Consider the following 20202-nt stretch of genomic DNA (forward strand, 5'->3'; position numbering starts at 1 on the left):
CTCTAAGCCCACGTCCAGACTAACCCGCGGCATCAGCGGGTTAAAATCGATTGCTCAGGGATCGATATATCGCGTCTAGGCTGGACGCGATGTATCAATCCCCGAGCGTGCTTACATCGATTCCTGAACTCCATCAACCCGAACGGAGTTCCAGAATCGACACAGAGAGCCCCGGATATCGATCCCGCGCCGTCTGGACGGGTACCTCGATTTTAGAAATTCGACTTCAGCTACGTTATTCACGTAGCTGAAGTTGCGTATCTAAAAATTGATTTTAATACCCTAGTCTGGACGTGGCCTAAGGGTATGTCTTCACTACCCACTGTAGCAGCAGATAGCAATCGATTGCTCGGGGATCGATATATCGCGTCTCATCTAGACGCGATATATCGATCCCCGAATGCACTTATATCGATTCCATAACTCCATCAACCTGGAGTTGCGGAATCGACAGGGGGAGCCCCGGACATCGATCCAGTGCCGTGAGGACAGTGAGTAATTCGATCTTAGATACTTCGACTTCAGCTACGTTATTCACGTAGCTGAAGTTGCGTATCTAAGATCGATTTTCCCCCGCAGTGTAGACCAGCCCTTAGTCTGACAACAAAGGGTGGTAATGTATCTCTTACTTTCTGTATGGTACTGTACTAATCTGCTTGATAATCTTAATTAAATAATTCCAATTGAGCCTGTTATTTCAACAATCTTCAGTCATTCACTGAGATGTGCAACACTTAAATACATGACTAAACTTTAAGTATCAAATACAACAGAAAAACAGGAAGCCAGCATTGTGGTAGGTTGAAGACAGCTGAGCAAGTGGGTCTATGAGATTTTCAAAGCTTTTTAAAAACTGCAAGTCCAATATCCAATACTATATATGTATAACCTTTATTCTATAACTAACCTGGATCTTTCTTCTTAGTACCCGATACACATTTCTGGTATGATGGATTAACATTTCCCCTACATAGACTACACTGAGGATGTCAGTGTTTAGAATCCTATTCAACTGATAAATGATGCTTCTGTACTGCTTTTTTTTTTTATAAGAGCACAAAACTAAGTGTTAGTGCAGCTTGAGACTGATTTTTTTTTGCCATTACTAGATATAATATACCTACTCACATTTTTACAGAAATGGCATGATCACCCACTTCTGAAGTATCATAAACTTACTGTAAATGGGACAGTAGAAGTCACATCTCTTCTCAAAGGAATAAGCATATTGTCCAAGGAATTTTCCAAACGAACACTTTTTTTTTTTTTTTTTTTTTTTTAGCTCCAGAGACCCAGCAAGTCAATTTTTAAGGTATAATTAATAGTTTTATCCCTCCCCTCTACTTTTTCTTTTGTAACTGAATGACTTATCAAAACCACTTTTTTGATAATGAAGTACTCTAAAATTAGCTGACAGCTAACATCTAAAGGCTTAAAAAATAATAATTAAAAAAAGACTTCCATGTCAGAGATCATCTTCAGCAATTAGCCTTGCCTTTGAGGGTTACCCAAGGCAGTATTGCCTTTAGAGCAAGAGAAGATTTTGGGTCTCATTCAATACTTTAAGATTTATCCTTATATAGGAAGCTGAAAGACTTTGTTTTAAGAGGCAATTTAGTACTGAATGCTGGAAAGAGGTGTAACATCCACTACATACCCAAGTAGTGCTTTAAGCACAGTATTTGCATTCAATACAACAGATCAGCACTTACATCTAAATGTTGTAATTTGAATATAGATTGCTTACACAATTTTTTTTAAAAAGTTAAAAAAATGTTTAAACACACATACAACTGCATTGTCACTGCTACCTACTCCTACACTCGTAGCTTCTACTGAGTATCTGAGTCCAAAAAGGCAGATTTGTCACATCCTAATGTTGAATGCTCCAAACAAAACAAAAAAACATTCCATACATTTTGAATTTTATCTTTTCTTTTCTTTTTTTTTCCCTTTTTTCAGTTTGTCTCATCACAGCCTCCCTATGACTACCCAACTTTCCTTCATGTAGTGCAGGGGTAGGCAACCTATGGCATGTGTGCCAAAGGCGGCACAGGAGCTGATTTTCAGTGGCACTCACACTGCCTGGGTCCTGGCCACTGGTCCAGGGGACTCTGGATTTTAATTTAATTTTAAATGAAGCTTCTTAAGCATTTTAAAAACCTTATTTACTTTACATACAACAATAGTTTAGTTATATATTATACACTTAGACAGAGACCTTCTAAAAACGTTAAAATATATTACTGGCACGCAAAACCTTAAATCAGAGTGAATAAATGAAGACTCGGCACACCACTTCTGAAAGGTTGCCGACCCCTGCTGTAATGTCTTATGATATAGTAATAACATGGTACTTACATCACTGAACAGTTAAAGACTAGAGCCAGCTGCTACGATCACATACAACCCTTACTTTGCAGCTTTCTCTCTTTTTTTTTTTTTAAAGTGAAAATACTAATTGTAACTGTTAAGGATGTTGAAAACTGTATTACTGAAAAAATGCCTGCCTTAAAGCAGACAAGTGCCTGGAGAAAGCTGTGCCAATACCGTAGGTTGAGGAAGACTGAAGTTCTTGTTAGCTAGTCAAAATCCAGGCAGATAAGCAACATAATTCTCATGGCATTTAAAAAAATTACTTTTTCATTTTCTGTCAGTTTCCTTCCTGGGAGCGTGAAGATGACAAAGTTAGATTATACCTCAGAACTACAGTGACAGAAATATATAAGTTGTTGCTGACTGACAGTTTTTCCTTCCAAGTACAGGGAAACAGCAAATCCTTTGATGGGGAGTGCAAATTATACTTATTAAAAAAAACAAAAATCCCCCACATCCTTGAAGTGACTGCTGTTACACACTGTTAATAAAAGCTGGCCTTCTAAAGACTATTACCACACAACTGTTATCTGAAAGTACTTTTTCCAAACACTGACTATTTGAAGTTTATTTCACAATTATAGAAACAAAGATTTTTACACTTTCCCACTATGGAAGTCATTTCAACAAAGCTCAAGATTTATTACCATAAATGAGTAAACTAAGTAACAACATCTTGATTTTTTATATTAAAAAACATCCACTTATATTCTTCAACATAAAGAAAAGCGAAGCGTTAAAATGATTGTTTATAAAATTTAAGATACCCAGGCCTTAAATATATGGCTTCATTATCAACATCCTATACAATACGTTTTTAAAATTATATCCATTATGCATCAAGTAGTATCTATATATAAAAGACGCATTTTAACAGTTTAATGAAGTGCAATACACTTCATAGAGAGAACACATTTAACAACTCTAATATACTAATTACAGTATATAGTATTTTTCAGCAATTCACTGTGTTGTAATTATACAATAATACTTACAAGGTGGGAGGTAAAGACCAAGTCTTCCAGCCCTCACTATGGCAATGTTCCCAGTGGCATCAATAGTTTTGCCTCAGTAATGGATGTAGGATTTGGCCAAAAATGTACAACCCAATTTGTGCTTATGAACAAACTGAATGTATTCAAATAGCAGGTCCAAGGCTTCTGGCTGAACAGAACATTTAATACCAGTCAAATTTTTGGTTTGAACAAAAACATTAGGCATGTGTTTGAAATTAATTCGTGTCCGGAAACTACATAACTAAAGTCCGGCAAAAATGTAGGTCTCTTATTTCTTGGGGGTAAAATGCAGACAAGAAAAAACATTTTGTTTTCAGTAGCTTAGCAGTGTTTGTAGATGTCTTTCCTCTGTCTGGGAAAGAAGAATAAAATCTAAGTAAACAAAATGAATTCTAGGAACGTGCAGTACTGATATCAAATGTGCAATCTTGATATTTGCTATCCCATAGGTTTAACTTCTATCCCTTAGTAAAATAATGGAACAAATATTGAGAAAAATCACTTTTCTGGGTTCACATTCAACCTAGCACATATGCTAATCCTGGCAGGAATTCTGAGTAGCCATGTCTAACCGTGAAGAGACTCTGGCTGCAAAAGCATCCACATAACCTCCCTTCAATCTGAGAGGGTACAAAGGTCCGGCACAGCCCAAGAAGCATGTTGCACTAACTGGGGAGATGTGTTGATTCAAAGGAATCCTTGAAGTAATTTTGAGCATCATGATCCTATTGATCCCCATTGCAATTTAGCAGTCCTCCTTGGTGGAAAAACCTGAAGGAAGGATCTCTTCCTGGAGCACAGTGGGCCAGACTGATGCAAGGTGTAATAGTTTACATTTATTTGCACCAGATTTGGTGAATCTAGCTCCTAAAGCAGTGGTCTCCAACCTTTTTATGCACAGATTACTTTCTGAATTTAAGTGCAACCCAGGATCTAATCCGCCCCTTCCCCAAAGTCCCTCTCATTCCATCCCCCTCTCCCTCCATTGCTTGCTCTCTCGTACCCTCGCTCATTTTCACTAAATTGGGGCACAGCGTTGGGGTTCGGTAGGGGTGTGGCTTTGGGCTGGGCCTGAGGGGTTCAGAGTGTAGGAGGCGGCTTTGGGCTGAGTCTGGGGCAGGGGGTGGGGATGAGGAGTGCAGGAGAGAATATATGGTGCTGGCTTCAGGAGGGGGCTCAGGGCTGGGGAAAGAGCTTGGGGTGCAGGAGGAGGTATGGGGTACTGGCTCTGGGGGCAGGGATCAGGAGTTTGGGATGCAAAACAGGTTATGGGGTGCTGACTCTGGGAGGGCGCTTAGGACTGGGGTGTGGGCTCCTGCCAGGCATCACTTACCTCAGACGGCTCCCGACTGGTGGCGCAGTGGGGCTAAGGCAGGCTTCCTGCCTGCCCCAGCCCCATGCTGTTCCCGGAACATGCCCCTGTGGCCCAAGGGAGGGGAGGGTGGGGGTGCGCACGTGCTGCCCCTCTCTGCAGGCACTGTCCCCGCAGCTCCCATTGACCACAGTTCCCCATTCCTGGACAATGGGAGCTGTGGGGGATAGTGCCTGCAGGCAGGAGCAGCACACGGAGACCCCTGCCCTCCCTTCAGATGTGGGGGCATGCTGGCTGAATCCGGGAACGGCGTGGAGCCGGGGCAAGCAGGGTGCCTGCCTTAGCGGCAGCCCCACTTCACCACCACTTTCAGCAGCCAGAGATCGCGATTAACTGGGAGAGTCTCCAGGATTGACCAGTTGATCGTGATCTACGGGTTGGTGACCACTGCCCTAAAGGGTAACAAGCAGCAGCATAGCATTACTGTATAAAGATAAATCTGGTTAGATATGACTGGATATTTGGACAAAATTAGCACACAATGCAGTAGATCCAATATTAGTATTCAGTTTTAGTAGAGCATTTGATAGTGACAATGTGTTTTAATGGAAAATTAATTCAAGCTGACTTGTACACTTGAGGACAAAAACTGGCTACACATTGTAAACAAAAGTTAACAGTGGACTGTAATGTATAAAGTTGGGGAAAACACTGTGGGATACAACAGGGAACAGAGCTAAAACTAGTCTAATTTTAATATCTGTTAGTGAAGTTAACAGCTACTAAACCAGAGGCACTGCAAGTGGTACAGGAAACAACAGGAAAGGACTTGGAGATTAGAAATGTGCACAGACAATTTTGGAAGAGACAAGTTTATACTGAGAAGAATCATTCAACACACATGACAGAGAAAGGGCCAAGAAGCAGGAATAATGGAAGAACTAGGGATTACAGTGGTAAGCAAGCTAAATATGAGTTTGCAATGTGAAACGATTGTAAAAGGAGCAAATGCAGTTTGGGATCATGTTTCTGAGCTATGAAGTACAACATTTCTCAGTACAATTTGGGGGAAACCAAAACAGGAATATTGTACTCTTCTGGGCACCACACTACCAGAAAGATGAATTGGAGGATGTCTAGAGAAGAATAGTTGGGGGAGGAGGAGTGACTTATGAGCAAGCATTAAAAAGTTAAAATATATGTATATATTGGCTAAGAAGAGGGCATGAAAGTCTCCAAATAGCTGAAGTGTGCAAACATGAAATGCAGAAATATCCTATTTAGTTTGATATGCTGAGATGTTTGTAGTTACTGGGGTGAGGGGATGAAATTAAAAAGAAAATTCAGGCTATCTGGAAATAATTTCCCAAAATAAGATGTATTAGGTACCTCACAACATCAGACACTTAAAACTTGATTGAACAAAATACTATAAAGTAAGCTAGGAAGGAATCCTATATTGATCATCCATTTCATCTGTCTGCCAAAATTCTCTTTCATCTCTAGTTTTCTGTTAGCAGGACACCATTTCAGCACAGTTATTCTATTGCTGAACTTGTATCATCAGTTTCTATTATACCATGAATTCTCAAAATTGTAACTTCCGTGAGATATAGAAGTCCTTCTGTTTCAAAGGTTTGACAGGACCCATCTTCATATTCCTAGAATATTCTAGGGCATGTGTGGAAAGTCATACATGTCATTTTCTTTTTAGACAGAAGCTGATATCTCATGATGGACATGCAATCAAAGTAAAGAAAAAACAGTTGGCAGTTTCTCACTATAATGACTAAGTTATTACAATTCCATATTACATTCATACTGCAGCACTTAGGAAATAAAAAGTAGTTAATACCAGTGTTGTAGATGAGTCTGGTCAACAATACCCATAATTTGTGTGCAATATCTGCATTGCTTTTCCAGTTGATTATTCTGGAGCAAAGCAGAAAAATAAAACAAGACACTTGAATTGCCCATGTAAAATGCATTGTCAATATTTCTAAAAAAATTTAGCAAGCTACACAAGACAAAACCCATGAGGGTTCATTGTGGGAGAAATATGCAACATGAAAACAAGAATTTTAAAATGGAAATGTTATGTACTTTTTTTTAAACCTCAGTTTCATGAGTTGGCATCTAAGATCAATTTACACTAATAAATGTGAGCTACCACCAAACTGTGATGAGTGGAAAATACAGGTCTAGTGACAAACAGCTGAGCCTCCTTAGTTTCTGTGATGCTAACCCATTTTTGGAGGGAGAGGGTGTATGAGATAGCAAGTGTTTTCTTTCCTGACACTATTTCTAAGGTTAAAAACTACCCTGGAATAAATGCTATAACTAGTCTCATTGATATGTATTCATTTGTAGATGAGAACCACACTTCACATGCAGTAGCAATGTTTAAATCATTAACATTTAAAGCTTTATCCTCGCTAATACTCATTCCCCCATCACATGCCTCTTGTGTTTTACATGTACAAGATATATATCAGGATATCTTAATATTCTTTCAACAAGTATTAGGAATACATCATATCCCAAGCATACCAATCTGGTCATGTTTAAACAGCTCATTTGACCAAAATGAGTTTAATTAGCCACATGACTGCTTTAAAAATGGTGCAATCAAATAAAAAACAACAACATCTTAAAATTGTATTCTCAGATACATTCTGACACATTATCTAGCTGTTTCATTCCCTATAATCCCACCAGTGTATGATTTACTTGAAAGATTACTGTTTATTGTGAAATATACTACTTAGTCCTTGTACTTGGTATACATCTGCAACACAGTAGGTGTAGAAATAATGCTTTTGAACTGGGCATGTGAAAAGATTAACACATTCTACCAAAGTTGATGCTGGTGTTTTTATACAGAAGGCATCTCAAATCTTGTCAATCAACTGGCGGTAGGTGTTTGTCAACGAACTGCTTTACATCCATCATCTCCTGTTCAAGAACAAAAATTATGCATTAGACAACTGTTCAACTAAGATATTTTTCAGCAATTAGCTATCTTACTATCTTAATAAATTAGTATTTCAATACTGCAGTTACTACAAGCAACTGAGCTACAAATTGAGCACATAATTAGATTTCTTATACCTCAATGTAATACTTATCCCTCTGCAGAATTCAACTAACTGGGACAGATTAGTTCATCAAGAGCATAATACTCTTTGAATTACTTTACTCAGAGGAGGCAAAAGGAGTCAAGGATGAAAGAAAGCTCCTCTCTCCATAAAGTGCTGAGAGAATCTAGCTATCTAGTGTGGTTATAGAGATCCACGTAACCTGAAGAATGCCACACACTGTTATTCATTAATTAATCCACCATAACAAAGAGAATCTTGATTAGTGAAAGTTTCCATCATCGAGAGCTGAAATTATTAATATTGTGCTCCCCATTGGTCTGTTGGGGAACTGTAGCAACCAGAGCCAGAGGGGCCAGAGAAGCAGCCCAGGGAGCTGAAGGCAGAGCAGCAGCAGCAACCGTTCGGAGCAGTCCGGAGCTGGGTGTGGTGAGCAGCTGGTGAGAGTGACGGGGACCCCGGGCAGGGGGCCCAGCACAGGGAGACGCCTCAGCCAAGAGGCTCCGCAGGCCAGACTTGGAAGGGGATCGTAACCCTGACAGGGTGGGGGCGACCCTGGGAAGAAGGGTCCTGCTGCCTAGAGCCTGAGAGCGTGTGGCCACCGCCAGAGCAAGTGTCCAACCCGCAGCATCCCTGTGGCTCAGCCAGGGCCTGAGAAGGAGACCTGGGACCTACAAGGAACAGACTGAACTGCCCCGACATTCCAGAGACACAATTTGTGATGTTCCCTGCCACAGAGCGGGGTGATGTGTTTCCTTTAACCTTTCCCATTTTTCCTTATTCTTTTTTAAAATTAATTGTTAAACAACTAGTATTTGCTTTAAATTGTATTAAATAATCAGTGGGTCAGGGATGTGCCCAGTGCAGAGAGAGTACCCTGGAGTGGGGACACCCTAGCCCCTGTCCTAGGTGACCACAGAAGGGTCGAGCCCCCCCAGGAATCCTGGGCCCAGCCTTGTCAGGCTTACAAGGATTCTGCCAGACAGGAGAGTGGAAGGGGAATCCTCAAGGGCAGAGAGGCCTCTGGGTAAAGGAAGTGGGAGCAAGGACTCAGATCTTTTCGCTAGCTCACCTCACAGAGGTAGCACAGAAGCCAGAAAAGTTCCCCACAATAGCGGGACCATTTCCCCGCTTACATGAGTTTCTGTTGCTGGGAAATAGGGCAGACTCCATGACCTTGTGGCAGCTCTGCTTCTGCCACTGAGTAAAAGAAGAATTAGTAGTAGCCTGAGCAGAGCAGTAAAAGCCTTTAGAAAGACTACTTCTTTTCTGCTTTTTTCATTTTTGTTTTGTAATTAACATCTTTTGATTTATTACTCTTAATTCCTTCTATCCTTCCTATGCCAACTCCCTGAATGGAGGCCAGCAAGGTTTTTTCTCCCAGAATAATACATAGCGTTTACATTGTGAGAATTCAAACCCCTCTTCCAATTCACTTGAAACAATGTAAACAAGTATTCTGCAATCATTCTGGGAAGAAAAATCCTGCTCACCTGCAGGAAAGGAGAGGGAGGAAGAACTCAAAAAGGCCCGTGAGGTTTTTTAAAAAAAAAAAAACCTTGACTGTAGGGAATTTAACAACTCATTTTGTTTCCTGTAGTTTTCATTTTTTTTTCATTAAATGAAAAACAAGAGTATTTTAATAAATTCATTATAAGAACTGACTGGTGTGGACAACATTTTTGAAAGAAATTTATGTTAACTAATAAACAATCCTGGCCTCATGGTTTGTTCAGCCCAGGGAAATTAAATTATAGCAGCATCCTCAAATTATTAGTCACTCAAAAACATTTGTTTTCCTTGAAAATGAGCATTGAGGTTCACCTTTTTTCCTGCTTTGAGGGAACATTTAAAAGGAAGAATTCTCTGAAAACAATTCCTGTTTTCATTTAGAAGATTACCTCAATACATGAGCTATGCATCATGCCCGAATAAGTCTTGAAGGTTACAGTGACTGGATTTATCAGACTCTTCAGCTTCTCAAAAGTGAGGGAACCAAACATCAGAGGAACCAAAGGGTCACAGTCCCCATGGCACTGGAGAATAGGAATATCTTTGTTTACACCACTGATAGCACCCTGTCCAAAAAAAAAAAAAAAAGGGGGAAGGGGGAGGGGCATGAAATTGCATAAGATTAGTTCATTCAAGGTAAAATAAGGCTATAGAACAAACAATATAATGATACTGAGCAGAGTTTAGACAGAAAAAGAAACTGAATGGTCTGCAAGTTCATGTTATTCTAAATTTTATATCTAATTATCTACCATGTAATAAAATAGAATAATTACAAATATGTTAGTACTATTTTCAAATAATCATTTAATTGATTACAGAATTAGAATTCTTTTAAAGCACAATTTCTGGGAAAGTAAAATATCTTCTAGAACTCAAAGGCAAAAATTGTGTATAGAATAAGTTAATGGACTGTAGGAAGAGAATGGGTGGTAAGGCAGTTCATTTCCTAGACGAACTTGGTTCTATCCTACAGGCTTGACTTATGACACCAGGGAAGTAATTTAAAATCAGAATTTTTGTAGGTGGCTGTCAAGGTTTCTCCCCCCACTTTGAACTTTAGGGTACAAAAAGTGGGGACCTGCATGAACACTTTTAAGCTTAATTACTAGCTTAAATCTGGGACGCTGCCACCAGCCAGAATTTAGTGTCTGGCACACTTTTTGTTCCCCCAAAACCTTCCCTGGGGAACCCAGACCCAAACCCTTGGGTCTTAAAACAGGGAGAAATTAACCATCCCTCTCCTTTTCCCCCCTGACTTTCCCCTCCCTGGGTTGCCTTGAGAGTCTTCACACCATTCCAAACTCCTTGGATCTTAAAACAAGGAGGAATTAACCATCCTCCCTCCTTTCCCCCTACCAAATCCTGGTGAGTTCAGACTCAATCCCTTGGATTTTAGAACAAGGAAAAATCAATCAGGTTCTTAAAAAGAAAGCTTTTAATTAAAGAAAAAAAAGTAAAAGTTCTCTATAAAATCAGGATGGAAAATGCTTTACAGGATACTCAGATTCATATAGACTAGAGGGACCACCCCCCTCAGCCTGAGATTCAAAGTCACAGCAAACAGAGGTAAAAATCCTTCCAGCAAAAAGACACATTCACAAGTTGAGAAAACAAACATAAAACTAATCCACCTTGCCTGGCTACTACTTGCAATTTTGCAACATGAAAGACTGATTCAGAAAGATTGGGAAAGCCTGGGTGTACGTCTGGTCCCTCTTAGCCCCAAGAGCGAACAACAAACACAAAAAGCACAGACAAAGACTTCCCTCCACCAAGATTTGAAAGTATCTTGTCCCCCTATTGGTCCTCTGGTCAGATGTCAGCCAGGTTTACTGAGCTTCTTAACCCTTTACAGGTAAAAGGGACATTAACCCTTAACCATCTGTTTATGACAGTGGCACTAACTGTGCATTCCTTATTTCCCGAGTGCCCACCTAGACACAACCAAGGACCAATTTTTAGAATTATAGAGTAGTCAACTGCCACTGAAATCGATAGCCACTGAGGATGTTCAGCAACTCTAGCAGCAACGTAATATTGTCTGGAGGAACGAACACTGAGTTGGGAGTCAGGAGGGCCTGAGTTGTGATTCTGAATCTGCAGATGAGCCACTTATGCAAGACCACACACAGTGAATATCTTTGTCTCAGTTTCCCATCTGTAAAATGGGGATAATACTGTATCTTGCAAAGGAATTAAGATATATTTGTGAGGCACTCCGGTACTACTAAGTACTCAGCTTCCCCCCTTCAGGAAGTTGTTTACGATGGGTATCGTATGCACTCACACTGATAACACTAAACTTTCCAGTATATCTTTGAATTAATGTAATTACAACAGGGATAATGTATTCCATTTACACACTGCTTCCTCCATGCCCCCAAAATATTCTGTACTAGAAGGAATTCAGACAAAATACATACCACTTGAAATGTTTGTACAAAAACTATTTTAGGCTATAAATACCGTTATTTGAAAAGTAAAATTAAGTAATGAAGTAAGTAACAGCTTTAAAAAGAATGTTTAGCAAAAATATTTAATAAGCAAAACTAAATTGTTCTCAAATGCTGACATAGGCAAGCATCTTCTGGATTGATACCAATATATCTGACGTGTTATTACTCATTACCAATGCAATTTTGGCTCTTGACGCTTAAATTAGTAGCCACCTCATCTGGTAAAGGTTATTTAAATATACACATGCCATTCAATTTTTATAGACTAGAAGCATACTAAAGAGAATACTTCCTCTCCTGCCTGTCCCCATTCATAAACTCATAGGCCTGGTCTACACTAAGAGTTTATACCGATTTTAGCAGCATTAAACCGATATAACGCTGCACCCGTCCACACAACGAGGCCCTTTATATTGATTTAAACCAGTTTCTGTACTCCTCTCCGACGAGAGGAGTAGCGCTGAAATCGGTATTACCATATCGGATTAGGGTTAATGTGGCCGCAAATCAAGGTATTGGCCTCCAGGCGGTATCCCACAGTGCACCACTGTGACTTCTCTGGAAAGTGATCTGAACTTGGATGCACTGGCCAGGTAGACAGGAAAAGCCCCGCAAACTTTTGAATTGCATTTCCTGTTTGCCCAGCGTGGAGCTCTGATCGGCACGGGTGGCGATGCAGTCCCAAATCCAAAAAGAGCTCCAGCATGGACCGTACGGGAGATACTGGATCCGATCGCTGTATGGGGAGACAAATCTGTTCTATCAGAGCTCCCTTACAGAAGACGAAATGCCAAAGCATTTGAAAAAAATCTCCAGGCTATGATACAGAGTTCACAGCACAGTGCTGTGTGACAAGCATAACGGAAAGCCAAAGAATCAAATGGACACTCATGGAGGAAGGGAGGGGGTACTGAGGACTCCAGCTATCCCACAGTCCCCGCAGTCTCCGAAAAGCATTTACATTCTTGGCTGAGCTCCCAATGCCTGTAGGGTCAAACACGCTGTCTGGGGTGGTTCAGGGTCTCTCTAGCCAATTTACTCCCCACACCCCTGTGAAAGAAAAGGGAAAAAAATCGTTTGACTTTTTTCAATGTCACTGTATGTCTACTGCATGCTGCTGGTAGACGCGGTGCTGGGGCACTGAACAGCAGCATCCTCTCCCCATCCTACCCCGGTGGCAGACGGTACAGTGCAGTAGGACTGGTAGCCGTCCTCGTCATCATCCCATGAGTGCTCCTGGCTGGCCTCAGGTGAGGTCGGCTGGGGGCGCCTGGGTGAAAATAGGAATGACTCCCGGTTATTCCCGGAAGACAGTACAGAACAGCTGGTAACCGTCCTCATCATAGCAACTGGGGGCTGAACTCCATCAGCCCCCCCACCTTTCATGCCTAAAGAAAAGATTCTGTACTGCCTGGACTATGATAGCAGCTGGAGGCTGCCTCCCTCTCATTTTATCTCACTAAAAAGTCAGTGTTTCTTATTCCTGCATTCTTTATTACTTCATCACACAAATGGGGGGACACTGCAAGCTTCTGATTCTGCAACTTTGACCTGAAGTAATTCCAGGCCTCCTCCGCCTTTAGATCCACAAGTTCTCCAGTCAGCTTTGTTCAATATCTTTATTAATGATCTGGAGGATGGTGTGGACTGCACTCTCAGCAAATTTGCAGATGACACTAAACTGGGAGGAATGGTAAATACACTGGAGGGTAGGGATAGGATACAGAGGGACCTAGACAAATTAGAGGACTAGGCCAAAAGAAATCTGATGAGGTTCAACAAGAACAAGTGCAGAATCCTGCACTTAGAAAGCAAGAATCCCATGCACTACTACAGACTAGGGACCAAGTGGCGAGGCAGCAGTTCTGCAGAAAAGGACCTAGGGGTTACAGTGGATGAGAAGCTGGATACAAGTCAGTGTGCTCTTGTTGCCAAGAAGGCTAACGGCATTTGGGGCTGTATAAGTAGGAGCATGCCAGTAGATCAAGGGACATGATCATTCCCCTCTATTCAGCATTGGTGAGGCCTCATCTGGAGTACTGTATCCAGTTTTGGGACCCACACTGCAAGAAGGATGTGGAAAAATCAGGAGTCCAGCAGAGGGCAACAAAAAGGATTAGGGGGCTGGGGCACATGACTTATGAGGAGAGACTGAGGGAACTGGGATTATTTAGTTTGCAGAAGAGAATAATGAGGAGGGATTTGATAGCTGCTTTCAACTATCTGAAAGGGGTTTCCAAAGAGGATGGCTCTAGATTTCTCTCCGTGGTAGCAGATGATAGAACAAGGAGTAATGGTCTCAAGTTGCAGTGGGAGTGGTTTAGGTTGGATATTAGGAAAACACTTTCACTAGGAGGGTGGTGAAGCACTGGAATCGGTTACCTAGGGAGGTGGTAGAATCTCCTCTCTTAGAGGTTTTTAAGGTCAGGCTTGACAAAGCACTGGCTGGGATGATTTAATTGGGGATTGGTCCTGCTTTGAGCAGGGAGTTGGACTAGATGACTTCCTGAGGTCCCTTCCAATCCTATGATTGCTCATTTAATGTTGCAGTTATGTTCCTGAAAAATGTGAATTTATGCAAAACGATGTTAAGTGAATCCAATTTCCCTATAAGAATTAATGTAAATGGCGAGTGGGGGGCTAGGTTCCAGGGAAAAAAATTTTGCCGGACAAAAGATATTATATACATGTACAGTATAAGTTTTAAACAATTTTAAACAAACAGTTTAATATTGTACACAGCAATGAATGATTGCGAAGCTTGGTTGAGGTGGTGGAGTCAGAGAGTGGAATGTTTCCCAGGGAATGCCTTCCTGCTAAATGAACTAGCACTCGGCTGAGCCCTCAAGGGTTAATATGCTGTTGTTAATGTAGCCTCACACTCTACAAGACAGCATGGACTGAGGCAAGAGGGCGGAAACACAACAGATGCAGGGCAGTAGCTGCAAACACTTCGCTGCAAAAACGGAACATGATGATGAGCCCACACTATCCAGCTGGAGCGCACCACTCCCTCCTCCTGACAGCACATGCAGGGCTGCACAGGCGCTGACCTTCCAAAGTGCTCTGTGTGTGTGTGCGCACATGAGTGAGAGAGAGAGAGAGAGAGAAAGAGAGAGACGTGTGTTGCCTCTGCAAGTATGCTGACCTCACTTCAAGTACATTGCCCTTTTAAGCAGATCATCCAGTTCAGATGGGAAGCAACAGCTTCCAGCAAGCTCCCTCCTTTCTATCCCAGAGCCCTGTCCCCCTCCTCCGCTTTGTGGAGACAGGTTACGAGCGGGGGGCGGGGGGGCAGAGGGACATCCCGATATCAGCACCTCTCTCCCCTCCTCCCCCAGCAAGCAGGAAGCTCCAGGGAGCAGCTCCAAGGCAGAGGGCAGGGCAGGAGCAGCACGACAGTATGGGGAGGGACAGCTGCTGAGACAAATACCTTACAGGGAATTTATGGGAGCTGAACGGGGACGGGGGGGTTGCCAAACCCCTTCCCCAGTTCTAATCCCCACAAGAAGGAGCTGTTCTTCCAGAGAATCCTGCAAGCAGTGGACAAAGCAGGCAGTTGCCAAATGACATTATAAGGGAGCATTGCGCAACTTTAAACAAGCATGTTCGCCAATTGTTCAGCAACATAACAAAACAATAACGTTAACCGGGACGACTTTAAGTGAGGAGTTACTGTACTATAGACCTTACAGTGGCACTGCTGTACTGCTGCAGCTGCACCACTGTAAGTAGCTGCTATATACCGGCGGGAGAGCTCTCCCGCAGACATAGCACTGTCCACACTGCCACTTTTATCTTAAAAACTTACATCAGTCAGGGGTGCGTTTTTTCACACCCCTGACACAAGTTTCTCTGAAAAAAGTGGTGCTGTAGACAAAGCCTTAGTCTATGGACATATTTAAAGAATTACCGTACATAATTTCTATCTAGTAGGGGATGGGGGTGGGAGGGGTTAGTCTGTGGATACAGTGTAATGAAAGTGAAAAAATATGTTCCAATGTTCAACTTCAATGAGCTCACTGAAGACTGAGTTACGTTTAAGAAAGTAGTACAAATACCTGTGGAAGAGAGGTCCGTAGTGGAAGCCAACTACTGAGTGCTATGACTCCTGCTAATTTCTGATGTGTTGTAAGAGCTGTATACAACGACAAGGCACCTCCCTAATCAAGAAATATAAAAACTATTACAATGGTAAAGTTAAACATTTACATTAAATATTTATCACCATTACTTCAGAATTTGTGGCCCCTTATATTTACAAACAATATTTTCCAGTTTCAACTGATGGCTCTGAAAAGTACTTCCAAAAATATCAGGTGACTCCATCCTTATTGTGTTTCAATTATTCTAGATCAAATCTGTTCAGTTTACAAGTAAAATGACAGCACTGTTCTAACTGATCATTGCAAACTAAATCTGAAATCTTGTATTCTTTCTGACTTGTGGCAGCATCATTTTTGTTGTTGTTTTAAAAGGAGACTACAGAACAAATTTGTTTAATTCCCTTGATGATATGCAAGCCAAAAGAAAATTTCACTTCCTGTGATGACAGTTCTCTCTTTCTGAGTCATTTGTCTGACCTAGCCACTTTAAAACCATATAATGCAATAAGGTACATGACACTTTCATTCCTCTACCTGTTAGCATCTGAAGGCAAAGGAAAAGGAAAAGCAGGACAGCTGCTTTGTTCACATTAGTTTTTGTATATTCTTATTAACCAGTTTATCACAGGACAACAAAAAGTCTACCGCAGACCTTTGACAACTCATTCAGGAAATAATAATTCCTTCCTTCTGAAGTTCAGATCTTCTATTAACTACATAAAATAGAGACTCAGATTAAAATTTATTTCTGTAATTTAGAATAAAAAAAGCAGATGCCATACAGAATCAAAATGACATGGAAATTTTAGAACTAATCCCTGAAGTTACTATTCATCTTAAACTTAAATTATTTTAATATTACTTTATAGTAGTTTTGTAGTATGTAAACTCATTTTTCACTAAGTTGATTTTTAGAGTTAGAAAAAAATTACTTTTGTGGCCTTTTGGAAGTAAGTAGAAACTAAAGGCCTTATTTTCAGAAATGACTAGCACCATCTGCTCGTTAACAGGATTTCCCAGTTGCAAGGAGACAACCTCAACTTCCCTCAAACACAGAAACTAAAACTCCCTACCTGACAAGTACCTTACCTGAGAAAAGCCTCCCAAAATTATTCTGTTAGAAGGAATTCCATTCTTCACTTCCTGATCTATCAGTACTTTAACTGCAAGTCAAATGAAGTCCAGTAGTTAATATGCAGCAGTTCTGAGGGGAGTTCAGAAAAAAGTGGTATAGGTGGTAAAAGGCAGTATTAATCTCTCCTGTGTCAAGGGAAAGCTGGCAGAAGGGAAGTTGATGGAGTATTGCCCAAGCAAAACACTTTGGACCAAAGGTTCAAGGTCAAGAACTCTGGTGCTGTAGACACCAGCAGTTCATGCAAGGTCAGAAGTGCTGGTACAAACAGAAACTGTTGGGTCAGGGTCACACAAAAGTCCGAGTGCAGAATCGGTGGTGACTTTTGAGCATTTGGAGTCATAAGCATGCTTTGTGTGGCTTCAGTGGGCTGTACTTTCTAGAAGGTTCCTAATTTAGTGGGCGATAGGCATGCATGTGGGAATACAAAGACTGATAAATGAGCCACTAAATTCACCCACACAATTTAAGAAACTTAAAATTATTTGTTTAAACAAAGCCATGTACCATAAGCGACTTCACCATTTTAAATCATCATTTTAAGTCAGTTTCTAAGTTGGCTAATGAGAAAACCACTGAAAATGAAGTAATTTCATACATTATATATATCATCTGGCAAACACCCATTTAAAAAAATTGGAAGATACATTAAAAATACTCATAAATATACCATGCTCTGCTGCTTGCTTGATCCCAGCTTCATCTTCCTGTGCATCTGGCGAGAGTCCAATAATATCAAACCTTAAAAGAAAAAGAACACAATTGTATAACCTTTATTCATGAGGGAACTAACACACCTTTGTACCCTGACATAACCATTCAAACAGTAATGAGAAGATTTACTAATGATCACTTTTTACACACTTTGTTTTATCATCCTATAGATCATTAAGAATAGGCTCAACCTTGTGTTAATCAGTTTACACCTTGTAAACAGTAGTTATGCAAGTATTCACATATCAGAGCCCAGAAATGACTGATCTTAAGAGTTTAAGCATATTTAATTTTATTTATTTCTTTTATTTACTCTAATCGTTTATGGCACAAGGAATTAGATACTCAACTATACAATTTTTATTTTAGTGGCTGGACTATATAGTAGAGCTACACCTGTAATTTATACTAAACACACTGAGAAATCTTTTAGTGGGAATTAAAAACAAACTTCAACTTCTCAACCAACTATAATCAAGAATTTTGCCCTCTTCTATCTTGTCAAAAAAAAAAAAACAGTTCAGTGTTTTGATATTTAAGAGGCAGGCAATACATTCTTTGTAATATTTTTGTCCAAATATTAGCAGGCATATGCTGAGAATTAAACAATTCTTTCAGCTAATATAGAAAAGCTAAAAAAATTGAAGAAAAAAAATTGAGAGGGAAGATTTACATAACATTTCACATTCTCACTTTAAAGTAAAAAAATATGGGTTTTAATATGAATTTTCTATTGGAGCTTCCATTCTAAAAGAAATCAGAGACCGCTTTTTTGTAAAGTTTAAACAGTTAATTGTCCACAAAACAATACCACCCATTACTAGTAGTAAATACTAATTCCAGGAATTTTTGTTCCTGTTTTCACAACAAATAATTAAAGGAAAATTACTTAACTTTTAGTAACTGGCGTATGAGTTGTGGTGTTTACATGTGTTCTATATCTGATGTATATGCACTCCATGTGCTGGAGATTGGAACATTTTAATCAGCAAGGTCCACTGGCGGCATCTATTCCTTTGATGACCTCCAGCCCTGTTCCTTCCCCGCAGTACAGAAAGGGGGCAGAGCAAACAAGCAAACCTCACTTCCCATGCCAGTCTCAAGCCCAGGCTATTAGACTCAGCAGTAGCGGGTCGTGGAACACATCTCAAAGAACTCCTGTTACTAAAGGTAAGTAACTTTCCTTTCTAGTTTGACTGCTTGTTTGTGTGTTCTGCTTCTGATGACTCCCAAACAGTATATAATGAATAAACTCTAATGCTCTCCTCTAATAAAATAAAGACTGCAACGTAGCCCTCTCAAATGGAGCATCTGAACAAGGTACCTGAATGAAAAAGTAATCACTAGGGAAAGTATGTATAGTATTCCAAATAGAAGCTCTACATATATCAGCAATGGGTATTCTCCCAAAAAGAGGCTCCAGAAGCGGTCTGTGGTAGAATATGGCTAACATGACCTGAGTTCCAAATTGACCACCCCATAAAGTAACTTTATGCAGTGTCATACTCAGTTAGAGATTCTCTGAGTTGAGACTGCCTGACCGCTGGAGCTCTTGACAACAGAGACAGACTGACTATGGGAGTGCCTGAATGGTCTTGTTGGAGTTAAATAAAAGGAAAAATCATAGACGACATCCAAAATCTGAAACACAGCCTTACCCTTGGATGAATGAGGCTTTGGGGACACTTAAATTAATGGACTTACTTAAATGAAAATTAAGGGATTACTCTGAGTAGAGATGTAAGGTGAGGCTAACATGTAACTTTATCCCTGTGAGAAGTCATATACTGTGGTCCTGGCATGACAGATCCTGAGTGTTAGTGTGACTGCAAACAGGAATTCAGTCTTCAGACAAATGGAATAACGAGCACAAGGCTAATGGTTCAAATGGATGGACCCATCAGGCTGGTAAGTAACAATACATTAAATTTCCAGCATGGAGGGAACTGATTTAATAAAAAGAAATCCCCTTAAATCTTTCACAAAAACTTTTAAACTGAAGGATGAACAAGCTGTATGGGTCCTGATGGTGAATACTGTGCTGAGATAGCAGCCAAATGGGGCGAGGGATAGCTCAGTGGTTTGAGCATTGGCCTGCTAAACCCAGGGTTGTGAGTTCAATCCTTGAGGGGGCTACTTAGGGATCTGGGGCAAAAATTGGTCCTGCTAGTGAAGGCAGGGGGCAAGGCTGGACTCAATGACCTTTCAAGGTCCCTTCCAGTTCTAGGAGATTGGTATATCTCCAATTATTATTATTAACATGGAATGAACTTAACAACTAACCAGAGTTTAAGTATAACAGATACTCAAAGAGATGAGGGATTGATGTCTCTTGGAGAAAGATTATATTGGCAAACCTAGAATGAAAAACACTTCCATTTTGCAGCACAAGTTGTCCTCAGACTGCTTTCTGCTCTGCATCAATATGCTCTCTACACCACCAGAACAATTCAACTCTGTTACCCTACAGTTTCTAT

General features: G+C 40.6%; 1 protein-coding gene across 3 annotated transcripts in view; it reads right to left on the minus strand.

Moving 5' to 3' along the window:
- Positions 1-2929: 2929 nt before the first annotated feature.
- Positions 2930-20202, minus strand: part of LYPLA1 (lysophospholipase 1) — a 36412-nt gene continuing 19139 nt past the window's right edge. For all 3 annotated transcript variants that reach the window (XM_050938939.1, XM_050938941.1, XM_050938940.1), the window contains 5 exons: positions 17682-17752; positions 16969-17042; positions 15835-15936; positions 9704-9880; positions 2930-7659 (listed from right to left, as the gene is read on the minus strand). In XM_050938939.1, the coding sequence (XP_050794896.1) occupies positions 7606-7659; positions 9704-9880; positions 15835-15936; positions 16969-17042; positions 17682-17752 (478 nt within the window). In that variant the 3' untranslated portion in view covers positions 2930-7605. The remainder of the gene's footprint in view (positions 7660-9703; positions 9881-15834; positions 15937-16968; positions 17043-17681; positions 17753-20202) is intronic.

The sequence above is a fragment of the Gopherus flavomarginatus genome, chromosome 2, assembly GCF_025201925.1.
Source record: "Gopherus flavomarginatus isolate rGopFla2 chromosome 2, rGopFla2.mat.asm, whole genome shotgun sequence".
In the NCBI taxonomy this organism is placed as follows: Eukaryota; Metazoa; Chordata; order Testudines; family Testudinidae; genus Gopherus; species Gopherus flavomarginatus.